The sequence below is a fragment of the Eleutherodactylus coqui genome, chromosome 2 (genome assembly GCF_035609145.1).
Source record: "Eleutherodactylus coqui strain aEleCoq1 chromosome 2, aEleCoq1.hap1, whole genome shotgun sequence".
NCBI classification, from domain to species: domain Eukaryota; kingdom Metazoa; phylum Chordata; class Amphibia; order Anura; family Eleutherodactylidae; genus Eleutherodactylus; species Eleutherodactylus coqui.
Genome location: NC_089838.1, coordinates 147303997 through 147323630, shown reverse-complemented (window position 1 = coordinate 147323630; position 19634 = coordinate 147303997). Strand labels below are relative to the sequence as shown.

The following is a 19634-nucleotide window of genomic DNA, read 5'->3' as shown; positions in this document are numbered from 1 at the left end:
GAATCTGTTTTTTCCTACTGTATGCTATTTGACCTGATGAAGTGCCCAGTTGGGGCACAAAACTTGTTACCCGAGTCTTTCCTGTGTCTTGTCTTTTAAATAAAAGCAGTTTATTGCAATCACCAGATGACTGACTCTCCCACAATATATATATATATATATATATATATATATATATATATATATATATATATATATATATATATATATATATATATATATATCTGTACATACTGTATTTTTCTGACTATAAGCCATATATTTTAGCCAGAATAAATCTTGCTAAAGTGTCCCTGCATCTTATAGTCTGAATGATTCCTGTCCAGCCAAGTGCAGAGCAGTGGTAATGTGGCCCTCCCTCCTAGATGAATGAGACTGGTACAGTTGACCATTTTTGCTACTTGTATGTCTGGTTGTACATTTTTCCACTGCTTAGAGTCTTCTTGGATAAAGTATGGCATGTTTTCAAATTCCCAGGAATTTATCAGTCTCTTCTTTGAAATTTATAGGAAACACTATCTTTTTCTGGTGCTAAGCCTGCCAAATATTTCGTCCTGAATGGATCTTGATTTCCTAACTCTCTCACACCCGTAGTGCTATGGATCTCTTTAAGTAAATAGAAAATCTACATTCTCAGATTCAAAATAGTAATTGTTATCATCCTCAGTTTCAGAAAATAAGTTTATACCTTCTGCTGAAATAAACCAGACAGTTGATTATGGAGTCAGAGCATGCAATTTGATTGGTTATATCAGGTTAACTGCAAGTACTTTCATCTTGGACACTAGTTATTTTCACCATTGAGGACCGAACCTCTTTCAGGATAATAGGGTATCCTCCCTCTGAGTCATGCGCTCTTCTTTAAGAAGTTGGTCAATGCCAAAAGCACATAACGCCTCAAGGGGTATGTTACTGCACATACCAAATCTCCTGACCTATTTTTGTTTGGATCAGACCTAGGTTTTAAAAAGGTCTCTCTTTCTGTCAGCTGCCATATATTAAAAAGTATGCTGCTTTAGGTAAAAATGCTCATAGGGGTAATAACTCCAGACATATGGTGAATATGCTTTTGGTTTTCTTCTGTCACACTCCTCACGAATCTCTACGGTAGCCCATTATGGCTCTATATATAACTGAGCTATAAAGTGGCCATGTGTATGACCCTTAGGAAATGTCTTGGTAGCAATTTTTAACAACTTTATAAAAATATTTAACCATAATTTGCTAAATGTGTTTCTGCCCACTCCCTTCGCAAAAGCATAAGACTATTTAATGAGACATAATCATTTTCATATACATGATATAAATGATAACATGGTACAGTCATATTTTCCTGTCTGCTGTCTTTGAGGCAAATAGTTAAACAGCTCTAAAGGTCCATTTACACGCAGAGACGATCGCTCAAAATTAATCAGAAACTGACCGTTTTGAGCAGGTGGTCTGTTCTCTAAATACGTCCCTTTTGTTCTCCCGCGGGCAGCAGGATGCATACAATTCTATCAGTGCTGGCCACAGAGAACACAGCATGCCATCTCTCTTATCAGGAACGATGGATTTCATGCTGACCTGAAGTCAGCGATGGCCGAAGAGTGCACAGTAAGTGCACGATGGGCACGCATTTACGCCCATTGGCTATTGCTCAAAAGCCGTCGATTGGACACATTTTGAGCCATAATTGTTGCATGTAAATCAGCCTTTATTGAAGGAGTTTTCCAGTGGAAAACTACTAGTAATCAATCATCATAATAGGTCATCAATAGCAGATCAGTCCACTATCTGGGGCCCTCGCTGATCAGCTGATGTGAGATAGTTGCAGGCAGCCTAAAATCTTAAACCGCTGTCCTCAGTGCAATGACCTGGCATGGTCCTACAGCTCTCATTTAACAGAATGGGATAGAGCTGCCGTTATCCTGAGGATAGGTAATCAGTAGTTTTCTACCACAAAACTCCTTTAAATATTTTTTCCATTAATTTATAGACAGAGGCAATATTTGCCTTAATATACACAGAATACATCAGGTTAACAGCTTACTCAGGTTGATTGCAATATCTGGCAGACGTTTTGATTCCACCACCACAGCTTCTTGAACATGAACTGTAAGACTCCCAAGGGCCCCATTCACCATCCAGAGGACGACTATTTGATACCTTGTCTACACACAGTCCACGATGGCAATGCTAGTCAATAAGAAGAAAATAAATACATATACAGTAATAAATAGATGTGAGAAAATACAAGCAAATTTAACCCCTTACTGTCCAGTCTATTTGTTACCCTAAAAACTAAGCAATGTTCATTGTCGCATTGCAAGAGCCATAACTCGTTGACATAGTCGTACGAGGGCTTGTTTTTTGTGGAATGAGTTGTATTTTTTAATAGCGCCAGAGGACAAATAATCTGTTGTGTAACTTTTGAAAAATAAATGCAATAAAAGTTTTTTCTAGGGGGTGAGTGGGACCCCCTTCCACAGAAATTCTGTCAATGTTTTTTGTTTGCGTTCACCATTCATAACATGGTGCTGATGGGTGACAGGAGAAGCCACCCTCCCTTGTCATCTGCAGCTGCTATTCATTGTTGCATATAAGGGGTTAAACTGACAGGATCCAAAGTGGCTAAATTACCAGGATGAGGTTTCTCTATTCCTGGCAGTTACTGCAGGATCCTGGCTGTCAATAGTCAGCCAAACCACCAACTTAAAAAGATGCATGAACAAGTTTGAAGCCCATTAGTGAAGTCAGTAAAAACGCATAATGCCGTCACTAAAAGGATAAAAATGTCAAAAGTAGAGATGAGCGAGCACCAAAATGCTCAAGTGCTCGTTACTCGAGTCGAACTTTCAGTGATGCTCGAGAGTTCGTTTCGAGTAACGAACCCCATTGAAGTCAATGGGCGACTCGAGCATTTTTGTATATGACTGGTGCTCCGCTAAGGTTTTCATTTGTGAAAATCTTAGCAAATCACCAAAGTCATGTAAAAAACACAGAAATGGATAGGGCGGGCGAGGAGCAACATGCAGGGCTGCATTTCGGGCTCCGAGGTCTCACTATTAAGCCACAATAGTGGCAAGAGTGAGACCCCCCCCCCCCCCCCGCACTGTCAGCATAAAGATCGTTCTCTTCTGCCACAGCTGTAACAGCTGTGGCAGAGAAGAACGATGTTAGCCCATCGAATTCAATGGAGCCGGCAATACAGCCGGCTCCATTGAAAGCAATGGGCTGCCGGCGAGTGCGGGATGAATTTTCGATAAGGGCTTAAAAATATAAGCCCTTACCTGAAAATCATCCTAAAATGTGTAAAAATAAAAAAAAAATGTATACTCACCTTTCTGCTGCAGCCGGAGTTCAGCCGCATCTGGCTGACAGTTCTCCTGAACTGCTCTGAGTAGTATTCAGCAGCCGGGGATTTAAAATCCCCGCCTGCTGAATGAGCTGCCTCTGATTGGTCACAGCCTCACAAATCAGAGGCAGCTCTCACTCACACCCATTCATGAATTCATGAATGGGTGAGTGAGTGCTGCCTCTGATTGGTCCCTGCACTGAGCCAATCAGAGGCAGCACTCACCCATTCATGAATTCATGAATGGGTGTGAGTGAGAGCTGCCTCTGATTGGTGAGGCTGTGACCAATCAGAGGCAGCTCATTCGGCAGGCGGGGATTTTAAATCCCCGGCTGCTGAATACTACTCAGAGCAGTTCAGGAGAACTGCTGGCCAGACGCGGCTGAACTCCGGCTGCAGCGGAAAGTGAGTATACATTTTTTTTTTATTTTTACACATTTTAGGATGATTTACGGGTAGGGGGTTATATTTTTAAGCCCTTCCCGAAAATTCATCCCACGCTCGCCGGCAGCCCATTGCTTTCAATGGAGCCGGCTGTATTGCCGGCTCCATTGAATTCAATGGTCAGTGCTCGTTTAATCGAGACGAGTACCGTGTGGTGCTCGTCTCGAGTAACGAGCATCTCGAGCACCCTAATACTCGAACGAGCATCAAGCTCGGACGAGTATGCTCGCTCATCTCTAGTCAAAAGCTATGTATTAACCCATTAATGTACAATGGAATGTTACGGGTCATAAAAGTCTAACTTTACATATTTTGTATATGTGTAGTATTAACAAACACCTTTTTTCGCTATCTAGGCTATCCACCTGAATTTACATTATTTTACAGTAGAGATCAACTGAGGCGACTGCAGGTAAAACATAGAATTGTATTATACTCATACAAATGCTCTTTGCAGTAACTCCCCGCTCTAGCTACTAGAGGAGGGTGCCGGGCAGGGATACCACCTCTATGAAATCCGTAAATCCTATTTGATTCCTACTTTATGTAAACTAAACATCAAAAGATTCTGCAGGATTAGAAAAATATGGCTACTTTCTTAAAGAAACCTCACCATAACTGTTCACAGGCTACATGTGGTATTAATGCTCAGCTACACTGAAGTGAAGTAGAGTGAGCTGCAATACTACACAGAAGCTGTGGACAGATGTGACATTGCTTCTAAAAGAAAATAGCCCTTTTTACTAATCCGGCATAACCCCTATAACTTCCAACAGTTTTACTGAAACAGTGCCCAGGCTAAGAGATAAGCACCTTACAGTTTTTCCCGAGCACTGTTCAGGCAAGGTTTTTCTACTTGTCGAGTCTCCAGTTAGAAAGGGGTTACCACTGCGATTCTTGGATTTCAAAGAAGACAAACCCACAGTGGTAGCTCTGTTCTGAACAGAGATAGGGCAGGCTGAATTGGGAGCTGTAAGTACTAAACTGTCACTTCAGGCGTTGCAAAACAGATGGTGGCTAACGGGGGGGGGGGGGGGAACAAGCAGGAAAGGACAATCTCAGATCTCTTGTCTCTGATTATTACATATAGGGGTGTTTTTTCCAGAAAAAGTGTGATAAGTATTTGCACATTTAATCACTCCTTTATACCTAATTAGGCTCTTTATTGTCTGTACTACACAGCTGTTTAACCCCTAAGCTATCGTGGTCAATGCTGCTGACAGCAGCACATAAGTTGTTTTACAGAATAAAAATCCTTTTTTTCTGTTACAGAACGTTTTATTAGTGAAGAAATGAAAATAATAAACTGCACATTTTTTTTTTCTCTCTGCATCCATAACGACTGAATTATAAAATTTAAAAATAATAAACACTGTAAAAGAAAAGCTTCCGAAATAGAAGACCTCTGTTCATTTTAACTCTCAAAAACAGCAATAGAAAGTAATTAGAAAGTCATATGTACTGCAAAATGGTACCAATGAAAACTACAAGTCGCCCCACAAAACACAAGCCTTAATACAGTTATGTAAGTAGAAAAAGAAAAGTGCTGTAGGTCTTCGATTACGGCAACACAGATACAAATCCTACAACAAAATAAGTGTTTTTATTGTGCAAAAGTAGTCAAACATAATATTATATAAATTTGCACAAAATAAAGTTATCATGGCATTTATACCACACCGTGAACATTGTAAAACTAAATTTAAAAAACAAAACAAAAACACAATGACAAAATTGTAGGGGTTTTTATGTATCGTTTCCTACCAAATGTACATCTTATGGGAACACATTTGACATATGCACTAGGAAAGTACCCGGCGCATATGCTGAATGCAGCCTCAGGGCTCAGTCATACGGGCGCATTGGCACCCGTAGACACAGGTGCCGATGCGCCCGTGTGACTGATCCCCCACTGCAGGAGGAAGACGGCCGTACCTCAAGACCGACGTCTCTCTGCAGCACTGAAGATAGAACACATGACCGGCAATGAAGCCAGTCACATGTTCTTTCTCCCGGCGCTGCAGAGAGACATCTGTCTTGACGTACGGTCATCTCCTTCCTGCAGTAACATGGGCGCCGATGCGCCCGTACGACTAAGCCCATAGGTCCCTATTGCTGCAGCAGAGGATAAAACAGCGTGCTTTTGGCTTCCAACACAGTGGTGTACGTTGGCATACATGAGCAAGGTTGGCCAACCTCACAGCAGTGAAGTTCTCGGACTATCGATGCACACTGTGCACTGGGTAGCCTGAGAAGCACTGCAACCATCTAAAAGGTACATTTACACGGGGCAATTATGACATGAATAATCGCGGCAGTTGTCCTGTGTACACGAGGACACCGACAGGGCATTGAGCAAGAAATTGTTCACTTGTCAGAGTCGCTTGGTTTTGAGCTTACATAAAAACCAAGCAACTATCAACCTGTGTAAGCAGGCAGTCATTTATCTATGGCCGACTGCCTGTTTGCAGTGAATGGAGGTGGGGAGCCTGAAGACATCTCCAGTCCATCCCATCTCCATTTCCTGAACGACTATTGCTCCTGTGTAAAAGCTTATGCGCCTGACAGTCATCCCATGTAAGGTGACTGTATGTGATTGAGGAGGGGTTGGGAAGTAGGCGGATTCACTGTACCTGACATGTTAGAATAATCTTTTATATGTATATATGAGGAGTAGTACTATTTCACACAATCATATAACTTGTATGGAATTTTTTTTCAGAGCTGGTGCATGAAGAGTAGCTGCAATGAGGTTTCCCATACACTGCATGCATAATGATGAGGAGATCCTGCTTGCCTATCTACCTATAGTACACCAAACGCCAAAAGCATCAGCAGCTTTAGGGCTCATGTCCACGGGCAAAATGAGATTTAAAATCCGCAGCGGATCTCCCGCTTGCGGATCCGCACCCCATAGGGATGCATTGACCACCCGCGGGTAGATAAATACCCGCGGAACGTCAATAAAAGTGATTTTAAAAAAAATGGAGCATGAAAAAATCTGGACCATGCTCCATTTTCGTGCGGGTCTCCCGCGGGGACGGCTCCCGCGGGCTTCTATTGAAGCCTATGGAAGCCGTCCGGATCCGCAGGAGACCTAAAATAGGAATTAAAAGCATTTACTCACCCGCAGCGGGCCGCGAAGCTCTGCTCTTCCTCACGGCCGCATCTCCCTTGCTTCGGCTCGGCGGATGTGCCCGGCGCATGCGCGCGGCACGTAGACGACGTGCCGGCGACGTGCCGCCGGCGTCAGGAAGTCATCCGCCGGCCGAAAATGAAGATCCGGCCGTGAGGAACAGCTGACCTTCCCCGCCCGCTACGGATAGGTAAATGCTTTTAAATTTCTATTTTCAGCGCTCATGTCCGCGGGGCAGGAGGGACCCGCTGCAGATTCTACATGTAGAATCTGCAGCGTATCTGATTTTCCCCGTGGACATGAGGCCTAAAGGACATTATACAGCAGTACAACTGTTAATCCAATACTGGGATGACATTAAACACTTACTAGAGCCTTTAGCAGCATCTGTCTGATTCTCGCCCTCTACAACTGCTCCCTCCTTCCCCTTGCCTCTCCATAGACTTTTGTGGACAACATGTAACCTGATCACTCAGTGAAATTATCCATTCTGAGGTAGATTTTAGCAGTATTTTATAGTAAATAATCAAGGCCAGGGGGAGGAGAAATGGCTTATAATGGGCAAAGAGGCTCCTTCTAATAAGATGCATTATAGATTTCTTGTATTCTATTAAACTACTGACTTATAAAAAGTTTGCTGAATGACAATGAAAGCATTTCTCCATTTACTTTCAACTCTATTATCTAAAAAAAAAAAACTGTGCATACCCTTCCAGGACCGCAGTCACTCCCATCAGCTAAAGGCATATGTTGAGTTAAACATCCTTTATGCATTCCTTCTGTATTTGTGCACCACAAGCGCTTACACTGTTTCTGTTTGAAAACAAATTAAAAATTATTTAATTTCTTTATATTTACTTTATAGCTTCAGTGTACATACGGTATCATACAAAAAAAAAATCACCATCACTCCTTTGGCTATCTTCACACTTGCTATTTTTCCTGTCCCGAGTTCTGTCCAATTCCGAGATGGACAAAGCTTGCACGGGAAAAGAGTTCATTCATTTAAATGGGTTAATTTACACAAGCGTTTTTTCTCTTTGACCAATAGTCTGACTCAGAGACATTGCTATTCGGAAATTGCTATGCAGATGTGAACAGACCCTAAGAAACTGAAGTGTCATCCTCTGCCAGTTCTTATGTACTGTAAATAGATTTTTGGGTAAGCAAGACGTCTCTGAATGCTAAGAACATGTTCACACATTCTGGATTTTGTCAGGGTTTCGGCATGGATTCTGCTCCTCAGTCATGATAGAATACGCTACACCTCAGTCACATCCCTGAGAATACAACAGTGTGAAATAATGAGCACACAGCATGTTCATTCTTGGGGTACATTTTGCTTTGAAAAGCTTCAGATTAGCATGCCAGACTGCAACAGAAAGCGGAGCTTCAGCTGTAGATTTCTGACATGAATGCAGAAAGTCTGAACATACCCTTCTAGAGAGCCCGCAGGCAAGGAAAGAGGGACTACTGAACATATCCCCTAGTAGCATACAGACAGACAGCAATATGAGGGAGCTAGATGTTCATGTGCAGACTCATGTGCAGCGACTCACCTCGACCCAAGATTAGGGGAGGGCTGACTGCTGACAAACATAGTCTGCACATATGAACCTATACCAAGGATGCAAGCCATAGAGAAGTATGCCACACCATACAGGAATACAACCCCTACTGGCAAAGCAGTGGATTGCCCTATATCACCACAGTGCACCACACTGGCATGGCTATAGATGCTGGGGAAGCCCAGGATGCCATGCCAGTGTGGTGTGTGCCGGTTTTCGTCTGCTTCCAGTAAGCTGAAGACGGCCTCGTATAGATGTATAGCATTTTCTATAGACCTGTATGCGGGTTGTCTCCAGCTGCCAGAAACAACCTAAAAAGCTGCATGTGGAGTAGTTGTCCTGAAAAGGACGTCCCTGCAATCCTGAAGACTCCCCACTGTTATTATATGCCGTATTTTCTGGCGTATAAGATGACCCCCCAACTGTGAACTTATACGCTGGAAATACAGTGAAGGAAAAAACAAACAATACTCACCTCCTGCGGCATTCTGCAGCGCTGCTGCAAGCTGTCGCTCCCTTCTCTTCGCCGACAGAGCATTGCTTTCTGGATGCGGGGCTTAAAATCCCCGCCTACAGAAAGCTAATGCTCTGATTGGCTAACTCAGGTGACGTCAGTCAATCACAGCCATTCAATGACATCATTGAATGGCTGTGATTGGCTAACGCAGCGCCAGCTTTTTATTGGCTGACGCCGCCAGAGTTAGCCAATCAGAGCATTAGCTTTCTGGAGGCGGGGATTTCAAGCCCTGCATCCAAAAAGAAATGCTCTGTTGGCGAGGAGGAGGGAGCGACAGCCTGCAGCAGCACCACAGAACGCCGCGGGAGGGGAGTATTGTTTTTTTTTTTTCTACAGCTTATACCCGGCGTATAAGACGAGCCCCCGACTTTGAGAAGATTCTCTGGGGTTAAAAGGTCGTCTTATACGCCGGTAATTATGGTAGCTATAAAGCTTTAACAAAAAAAAATCTTCACAGTCCTTAAACATTTAAAAAATTCTCTTCCCAACATGTTTTCCCCTTCACAAGATGTTACAAAAGGTTAAAGACATCCATGATGAAGGAACGAGACGCCCACCAAATACTAAACGACAATGCCACATCTCCAAAAGGTTTAACGGCAAATAAAGTTGCGTGCACAAAGATATACCTCCTACATGGTGTCCCCACTGCATAGTCACATCCCTGCTTCAATTGATGACATCATCAAACTCAGACTCCACATGCCCTCCTCATCACAAGATGGAAACTCAAATAAAATCCCATTCTTTCAATATGCATGCGCTGCCCTATCTTCCCATACTGTCTGCATTCCTGAATATTAGTGTGAGTGACGTATGTATTTAGAAAGATACATAGCAGCCATAGTGTAATTCCTTGTCATATTTATGTTGCATACATATTGGATTTGGCAACTTGCAGGAAGGGCAGCACATGCATAATAAAGTATGTGGTTTTATGTGAGTGTCCACCTTGTGATGATGAAGGTATGTGCAGTTTGAGTTTGAGGTCACACTATGCAGCGTGGACACCATGTAGAAGGTATGTCTTTGTATGGGCCACTTGATTGGCTGTATCTTATTTATCTGTGATATGAGGCTTGCTGAGTATTCCCTGATCAACCCATTGTAACCCCTTGTGAAGGGGAAAACATGTTGGGAGGAGAATTTTTGAAATGCTTAAGAATCAGAAAGATTCTCTTTTTAATAGGGCTTCATAGCTAACAACAGTAGTGAGTCTTCAGAATCGCGGGGACGTCGATTTCAGGATGACCACTTCACATGAAAGGACATTGTAGAGATACTAGACTAACAGAAGCTATTAAAGGAAGAGACCTGCCGGAGGTTAGTCCTTTTGTAGTAAGAATTAATAATTTGTACTCTCTTCAAAGGGGAACAATATTTATATAGAACCTGTAGCAGAGGGCACAAGAAGAAAATTACCTACCATTTAGAAAGGGTCATTGAGTAATAACTGTGTTATGTTTGCACAATAATTAGGCATACCACCTGTCATAAAAGGTAGGACTTTTACATAATGAAAAGGTGATCATAGATTTATATCAACACTAAAATTAATACCACTAAATTTCAATACTATATTCTAGATTCAGAGAGAAGTGGATGAAAGATAATAGCTCAAACGTGTTTAAAAGGTGGATTTGAGATCTACAGGACTCGGAAATATCTGAGGGAATAATTAAGAGTTGGAACTCAGTAAGAAGGGCGGTACTGAACGAAAGGTGGAGAGAAACATATTTCAAAATAATACATGGAGCGATTTACGGGTTCAACAAACCCCAAAACCCTAATGGCCCAGAAAGGCTACAAGCATGTCTGAGGTGTTCATCGCCCAATTCGGACTTCTTACATGGCATCTGGCACTGCTTCAAGATTAATACATTTTGGACAGAAACCCAAAAATTGGTACAAGATATGAGAGGTCAATTCCTCCAGCTATTGCCACAGTCATTTATACTTCACATACTGCCAGACCAGACAAAAAGGACCACAATGACCCATACCATACTCCTAATTAGTAAAAGATGTCTTCTCAATAGCTGGCTGCAGGCTAAACCTCCAGGCATAGAAGAGGTCATACAACAATTAAAATACCTTTTAAAAATGGAAAGAATCGAAATAGAACGACAGGTGGAATCCCAAGCCCCAAAGTTTTTCAAAAAATGGATGGAATTCATTGAGAGGTTTCTTAACCCCAATGAAGTTAAAGAATGCATGACACAATTCATCAATACAACATGGTACTATGGCCAGAACGATATGAACAGCTTGGGAATATTAGGAGTGTCGTGAGAGAAGCCGATCGTATGAGACCTAGCATGCGGACTGGTTTGCTGACAGATGATATCAACAACGAGTCTTAATGTTTGTTTCTTTTTTGTTGGTTAATAAAGGTTATAATATATAGGAGAAGGAATACTATGGGAAAACGGGTAAAATTCTACATACGTTAGAAGTGAAAGACGAAATATTTGTGAAAACCATAGAGAAGAATATGCTCAAAAAAGGTTTAAAAAATGTAAATTTATCACATAAGAAATACATAGGATGCGCTTTTAGGCATTAGTCAGACGGGCGTTTTTTCGCGCGATTTGCGCATGCGCATGCGTCTGGCGATTTTTTTAAACCATTGCTTTGCAATGGTATTGGACACGAGTGCTTTTTATGTGCTCGTCCGATAAATTATAGAACAGAAATCGCAGATTGCACTTATCTGCGATCTGCCATTCCTGTTCTCTTCTCTATATGCGCTCAATGAGGCCGGCGGCAGCAGCGCCGACCCCATTGAGAACATATAGAAGACAAATCATTGTTCTCTGCCACAGCTGTAACAGCTGTGACAGAGAAGAACGATGTTTGCCCATTGAATTGAATGGAGCCGGCAATACAGCTGGCTCCATTGAAAGCAATGGGCTGCCGAACAGCGCTGGATGAATTGTCGGGAAGGGCTTAAATATATAAGCCCTTCCCTGCAATTCATCCAGAAATGTGTTAAAATAAAAAATATATATATACTTACCTTGTCCCGGCAGACGGAGTTCAGCGCGGCCGGCCTGCAGTGGGTGTGAGTCAGACCTGCCCCTGATTGGCTTAGCGCTGAGCCAATCAGAGGCAGGTCTCACTCACACCCATTCATGAATTCATGAATGGGTGTGAGTCAGACCTGCCTCCGATCGGCTGAGCGCTGAGCCAATCAGGGGCAGGTCTGACTCACACCCCCTTCACACCCACTGCAGGCCGGCCGTGCTGAACTCCGTCTGCCGGGACAAGGTGAGTATATATATATATATTTTTTTTTACACATTTCTGGATGAATTGCAGGGAAGGGCTTATATATTTAAGCCCTTCCCGACAATTCATCCCGCGCTCGCCCGCAGCGCATTGCTTTCAATGGAGCCGGCTGTATTGCCGGCTCCATTGAATGCAATGCGCTGGACAGCTCCGGCCGGTTTCTAATGAAACGTGGCTAGGAGCAGATTTTCGAGCGATTTTTGGGCCCCGGTCACGCGATTTGCGTATGCGCATCCGTCATGCGATCCGCAAATCGTGCGAAAAAACGCCCGTGTGACTAAGGCCTTATATGTAAATTCTTTTGAAACAATTACCCATGTATGTAATTCATGAAAATGTTAATAAAAAGGAGTTTAAAAAAAAAAAAAAAAGAATACCACTAATTATTGTTGGAATTTTAATGGATTTCCAATACTTTGCTAACTTCAACTTAGTCACTAGAAGGATGTGTATAATTATAGACTTATGGGGAAAGGTAAACTTCTCTGAACAGAGTGCTAACAACATTAATAGAGCATTAAGTATAACATGGAAGCCACATATGAATGATAGAAGTCTAAATATTCCTGTCCATAGGTAGAGAATTGGCGCGCAATCCCTCCAAATATGTTTAAAAGTACCTTGTTCCATGCATCTTCAGCGTAAGTTATGAGTTATAGAGGCAGGCTAATTTGGTGGGGGTTAAGTGCCTGCAATATAATCATTTTCTATCAATATTTAAATGGTTTGATCATCCAGAGACTGATGCAGTTACTGAATAAGCAAAATTACTTGTTTTAGTTGTTTTTTGCATTTTATAAAAAATACTTGGCAAGGGTTGGGACACACTAGTATGAAGAATAAATGTTTGAGCACACAAGGCAGCATAGCAAACCCCGTATAAACTCTGAGATGGCAAAGTCTGCAATTCATTTGATCAGAGCAAGCATTTATAGTTACTAAATGTTTTACATCCTTACATATATGTAAAAAGGTGCAAAAAAGGGACATAGGCTTTAGACACTCTAGTGTCTACAAGAAATGGTTAGATGTTCAGCACTGAACACCATGAGATGTACATTTATAATGCAGAACTGGAGTGGACTCATGAGCTGAACTCATATCATCCACAGCGCTCAGTATTACAGCTGACACCCTACTGTTTAATCCCTTAGATATCCATGCCAATAGCAACTATAGCATCTAAGCAGGTAGACAGAAAGTGGGGGCTTCCTCTATCACACAATCAGTCACTGTGTGACACAATCACAGGGCGCCAATGGGTTGCTACAGCAGAAGTATTGCAGTGTAATATGTAAGAGAACAAATGATCTGATGTTTGCATCAATGTCCAAAATAGCTGCCGCATTAAGGGGTTAATATACCCAAATACATTAAATTTGACGATCCTACTACTACCTCATTTATGAAACTCAAGCAAAATATGTGTTATTGCTTAAATGGATCTGTCCGTATAATAAGTTGCCACTGTTATATCATCTCAAAAGGATACCAAACAGTGCAATTTGCCTGATAACCATGTAAAAAGAACACACCAGACTGAATATTGTGGACGTAGTATATACTAGGACTATATACTAGAACAGCATATTACACTGACACATCTGATTTAATTCTAAAATTAATAATAAAATGAAAGAAAAAAAACTTACCATGTATGGACAAACTTGTGACCCTTTGCCAAACATCAGCTCACACTGCTTGTTAGCATCGTATATTACACCAGGTAACTGATTTGAAAAATCATATACACGTCCACTAGGCTTGTCAAGGAGACATTCTCCATAGCCAGTGCTATAAAAAATGTGGATCAAAATTATAATGTTAGAAGTGTAAAGTTAAGGTGAAGTGCGCTACAAGTTTGGCGTCCATACATAGAGCCCAATGGAACATGCCACAATTCTATCTGCCAATTCATATGATATCAAGCTAAAAAAAATCCTGCATATGCCTCTGTGAAAACTCGGTCCTGGTCTAGTGATGATCACACGAGTGTCAGCTCTGATAGCAGTACGTAGCTGTAATCTGCACCGGTGGGTTTATCACAATGCCAGGAAAGATTTTTGAGTACAGGAAGCTAACAGAGATTCTGAAAATTATAAGGAATCCATATAGAAAATATACTGGAAACCGTGTAAATTTTCATTATGCAAAGAATGATGCAAATTTTTTGAAGACAGAATACCCCTTTAAATGAAGTTAAGGACATGACCCCTTTTTTTCCCCCCATTTTTGGTTTTTCCTCCCCCCTTTTAAAAAAATCGTAAATGTTTTCTTTATTCATCGACGTTGCTGCATGAGGGCTTGTTTTTTGCGTGACGAGTGGTATTTTTCAATGGTGCTATTTAATCTACCATATAATGTACTGAAAAACTTTTAAAAAATGTTAAGTGGAGTAAAATGAAAAAGAAAATGAAATTCCACTATCTATGGATGCATCTTGTTTCTACGGTGCAGAAACTGCAGCAAAAATGACATGATAACCTTATTCTATGGGTCAGTACGATTGCTACGATACCAAATTTATACGGCACACAGCAGGTATACTTGCTGCACGAAACATATCGCCATGCACTATCTTGGCGTGTATGTGCACGTAATACGCACCAAGATAGAACATGCTGCGATCTTTTTTTCTCACATATTTCGCGCAACGTGTGAGCGGCAACATCGGAGCCTACGGCAGATTGGTACAGAAAATTACGTGTGCAAAACCCACACACGTAATATGCTGTCAACACGTGTGAATGAGTCCTAAGGAAAATAGCAACCAAGCGAAAATTACACAAATACAAAACTAAATGTATTCTCTAACCTACTGCAGTTACACATTCATATTGACATAACCCGGAAAATCAGCTTAGTGGAATATAGAATTGTTCAAATAAACTTTTCACAAATAGAAAATAAATAACTTCACAAAAAAGGGTTAAAAGTTTATATGCGGTTAGAATGTGATAAGTGGAATTACTCACTCTAGGAACTCTGTGATGTATTTCTGACTGCATTTCGACCAGGTCCACGGGCTTGTGTCATAGCTTAAAACCGCTGACATCACATGGAAGTCATTTTTAATTCCTATGTCTTTGCACTTTGAGCTGTCATCATGAGGCATGTTAAACCTGCAAATCAAGTTAACAGCATAAATAGCATAAATATAAGCACTCTTAAAGGGGTTGTCCCGAGGCAGCAAGTGGGTCTATACACTTCTGCATGGCCATAATAATGCACTTTGTAATGTACATTGTGCATTAATTATGAGCCATACAGAAGTTATAAAAAGTTTTATACTTACCTGCTCCGTTGCTGGCGTCCTCGTCTCCATGGTGCCGACTAATTTTCGCCCTCCGATGGCCAAATTAGCCGCGCTTGCGCAGTCCGGGTCTTCTTCTTTTCTGAATGGGGCTCCGTGTAGCTCCGTGTAGCTCCGCCCCGTCACGTGCCGATTCCAGCCAATCAGGAGGCTGGAATCGGCAATGGACCGCACAGAAGCCCTGCGGTCCATGGAGACAGAGGATCCCGGCGGCCATCTTCAGCAGGTGAGTATGAAGACGCCGGACCGCCGGGATTCAGGTAAGCGCTGTGCGGGTGGTTTTTTTAACCCCTGCATCGGGGTTGTCTCGCGCCGAACGGGGGGGGGGGTTTAAAAAAAAAAAAAACGTTTCGGCGCGGGACAACCCCTTTAAGGTTGGTTTTACAACTAGCATTTTGCTTTAAAATGCCCCATTTTCAAGGTGTTTTTGGCTGCATGTTAGGTGTAGGTCAAAAGGAAATATGAAACGCACTACACATATTGTTTATAGCAATTTCCTTTACTTGTCCTTCCTGGTTTTGGCCCATGGCAGACTTTTTGGCTAAATACACCAGGCTCTACAATTAATGTTTTTTTTCAGGTGATTTCTCATCTCTTCTCCATAGGAAAAATAAATGCTTGAAAAACGTATTTGTGTAAGAAAAGGTGTCACCCAACCACCATTACCACCTTTTATAGAAAATTCCTCATAAAAACCACATGAAATTTAAAGTGGCTGGCATCAATGGTTTTTATGCTAGGTTTACATAACGTTATACATGTCTTATAGACAGATAGTGGAGTTTTTATATTAGCTAGGAGCTCTCTCTTGCATTATTAAGCTAAACCCCTGATGAGGTCTAATAGATGGAAACATGTAGGCTTTTACTAAGAATTAAGGACTAAAAGGTACGTTTCAATGTACCGATGGGGCAGGAAAAACTACATCTTGATCCGCATAAAAGGTTAGCGATGAGTTCAGTGCTTAAAGGGTTCTGGATAAACCCCTGTTCAAACATGCGCTGCCCAGTGTCTGAATGATGACATTAGTGATGATATGCTGGTATATACCAGAAATACAACAGTGGCTGGTGACTGTTTCTGAGATAAGGTGGTTCAAGCAACTCATATGGAGGATTCAGATAGGTGTGGACCTATTGTATAGCGGACCTTCAGAATTCAATGAATGTCAGAGCACTGCCTGTGATTGGCTAAGCGCTGTGACCAATCACAGGCAACGCTCAGCTGTCATTAAATGAATGGCTGAGTGCTGCCTGTAATTGGCTGAGCCTCAGCCAATCAGACAGCGCCCTTTCAGCAGGCGACGATTTTAAATTCCTGATTGCTGAAAGAGCTTTAGAGCAGTGCAGGGAGACAAGCGGCTAGACGTGCCTGAGCCCCGACAGCGGCGGACAGGTGAGTATATATTCTTTTTATTTTTTACTACAGCTACAGATAATTTTCAGGAAAGGGCTTATATTTAAAGCCGTTCCCCGAAAATCTCTACAGTGGTGCTGGCATCCTATTGCTTTCAATGGGGCATCCACTGTGGCAGGGAATTCCTTACTCCCAGCAGGGAGTCCCCTTGTCATTGAACACTGTGACAGTGCTGTCACAGTGTTCAGTGACAAGGGGACTCCCCGCGTGGAATATTGACGCGCAGCACGGACCTATGGTGCACGCATGTCCTATGTTTTGCACGCCTGTAAAACTCGAACATGGGAACACAACATAGGGAACCAATGGTTCTATTAGGCGCGCGATTTTGTGCAGAGGTATGTACATACATAAACACCCTCATCTGAATGAGGCTTAAGTATTTCCATACTTGTATTGACACACAGAATAAAATGAACATGTTAAGTATACCACAAAATAAATGATCAAAAAGTTATACACACCCCAAAATTATAAAAACTATAACATCAACTCATCCTACATAAAAGAAGCCCCCACACAGCACCGTAGATGGAAAATGTATAAAGCTATGGGTCTCTAAATATGGCACTGCAAGTGTAGTTTCCAAAGTGTGGTCATATCTATGTATTAGCACTATTTTTTTACATTAAAAGCCATGGCAGACCCAGAAAGCATTAATAGGTGCTGTGGCAACTCATCAGCCCTCTGAGACTTCGTGGTGAAGGGTCGATGAGGTTACAGAGGGAGCTCCCTGCCTCTGTTACCTTCATACATGCCATGATCAACATTGATCGCAGCATGTAAGGGGTTAACGGATTGATCTTCTCGCCAAACTCTGCCGATGCAGGAGGAGGCTGGTTGTTAGTCTCAGCTGGCTCATGGTACAAAATGTGCAAACTCAGTAGCAGTAAATAGTACGTCATTTCCGGAAACCCCTTCCCACCCAGGGCATATATATAATATATACGTCCTGGGGTAGGAAGGGGTTAAGCACTAATAGGTCAGCTATAAGGATGTTTTCACAAAGTCTATACATGCAGCAGAATTTCCACAGCAGAATTCACTGGGGAAAATCCACAGCATTTACTGTACAAGCTATACGCACAAGCTTTAAAAAAATCTGCAGGTTCTAAATTCCCAGCATTTCAAAATATGCTGCAGATTTTGACAGCCAATTTCAACCTTATTTTTTAACATTACTGTCAAAACACTCTTTGGGCCCCGCGACAAGTGGCCCTTGTGTGCAATAATATTATTTTATTATTAATTAATCTTGTGAATGAAATCTACATCTGAGTGGTCTTGAGAGCCAAACGGCTATAGTTACTTAGATGTGGATGTATAGACACCACATTCTTCAGCTCTTCACTGCTCATTAGGGTGTGAGTTGCCTTCTTACTGATTTTATTAGATTTCAACCTTTTTGTAATGGAAAGTTTAAAACTCAAAGAAATTCCGCACCAAAATATGCATCATTCGGCCTTAGTCAGACGGGCGATTTTTCGCGCGATTAGCGGATCGCATGACGGATGCGCATCCGCAAATCGCGTGACCGTTGCGCGCAAGTCGCCTGCAAATCGCCCGAAAATCTGCTCCTAGCCGCGTTTCATTAGAAACGGGCCGGAGCTGTCCAGCGCATTGCATTCAATGGAGACGGCAATACAGCCGTCTCCATTTAAAGCAATGCACTGCGGGCGAGCCCGGGATGAATTGTCGGTAAGGGCTTAAATATATAAGCCCTTCCCTGCAATCCATCCTAAAATGTGTTAAAATAAAAAAAAATTGTATACTCACCTTCTGCCGGCAGCCGGAGCTCCGCGTGGCCGTCCTGCAGTGGGTGTGAAGGGGGTGTGAGTCAGACCTGCCCCCTGATTGGCTCAGCGCTGAGCCAATCAGAGGCATGCCTCACTCACACCCATTCATGAATTCATGAATGGATGTGAGTCAGACCTGCCCCTGATTGGCTCAGCGCTGAGAGGCAGCAGTCACTCACCCATTCATGAATTCATGAATGGGTGTGTGAGTGTTTTCAGCCTCTGATTGGTCAGGGCTGTGACCAATCAGAGCCAGATCATTCAGCAGGCGGGGATTTTAAAGCCCCGCCGGCTGAATAGTGCCAAGAAGCAGTTCAGGAGAACTGACAGCGGCCGCGGCTGGACTCCGGCTGCAGCGGAAAGGTGAGTATACAATTTTTTATTATTTTAACACATTTTAGGATGAATTGCAGGGAAGGGCTTATATATTTAACCCCTTCCCGACAATTCCCCCCCGCGCACGCCGGCAGCCCATTGCTTTCAATGGAGCGGCTGTATTGCCGCTCCATTGAATTCAATGGGCAAACATCGTTCTTCTCTGCCACAGCTGTTACAGCTGTGGCAGAGAAGAATGATTTGTCTTCTATATGTTCTCAATGGGGTCGGCGCTGCTGCCGCCGGCCCCATTGAGTGCATATACAGAAGAGAACAGGAATCGCAGATCGCAGATAGGTGCGATCTGCGATTTTTTGCTCTATAATTTATCGGATGAGCGTATAAAAAGCGCTCATGTGTCTGATACCATTGCAAAGCAATGGTTTTAAAAAATCGCCGAACGCATGCGCATGCGCAAATCGCGGCTAAAAACGCCCGTCT

General features: G+C 42.5%; 1 protein-coding gene across 1 annotated transcript in view; it reads right to left on the bottom strand.

Moving 5' to 3' along the window:
• The window catches only part of ADAMTS20 (ADAM metallopeptidase with thrombospondin type 1 motif 20), a 196219-nt gene that overhangs the window by 95670 nt on the left and 80915 nt on the right, over positions 1-19634 (bottom strand). Inside the window, exons 9-12 of the mRNA XM_066591732.1 lie at positions 15269-15415; positions 13946-14087; positions 7626-7730; positions 2033-2178 (exon numbers count right to left, since the gene is read on the bottom strand). Coding sequence (XP_066447829.1) covers positions 2033-2178; positions 7626-7730; positions 13946-14087; positions 15269-15415 — 540 coding nt within the window. The remainder of the gene's footprint in view (positions 1-2032; positions 2179-7625; positions 7731-13945; positions 14088-15268; positions 15416-19634) is intronic.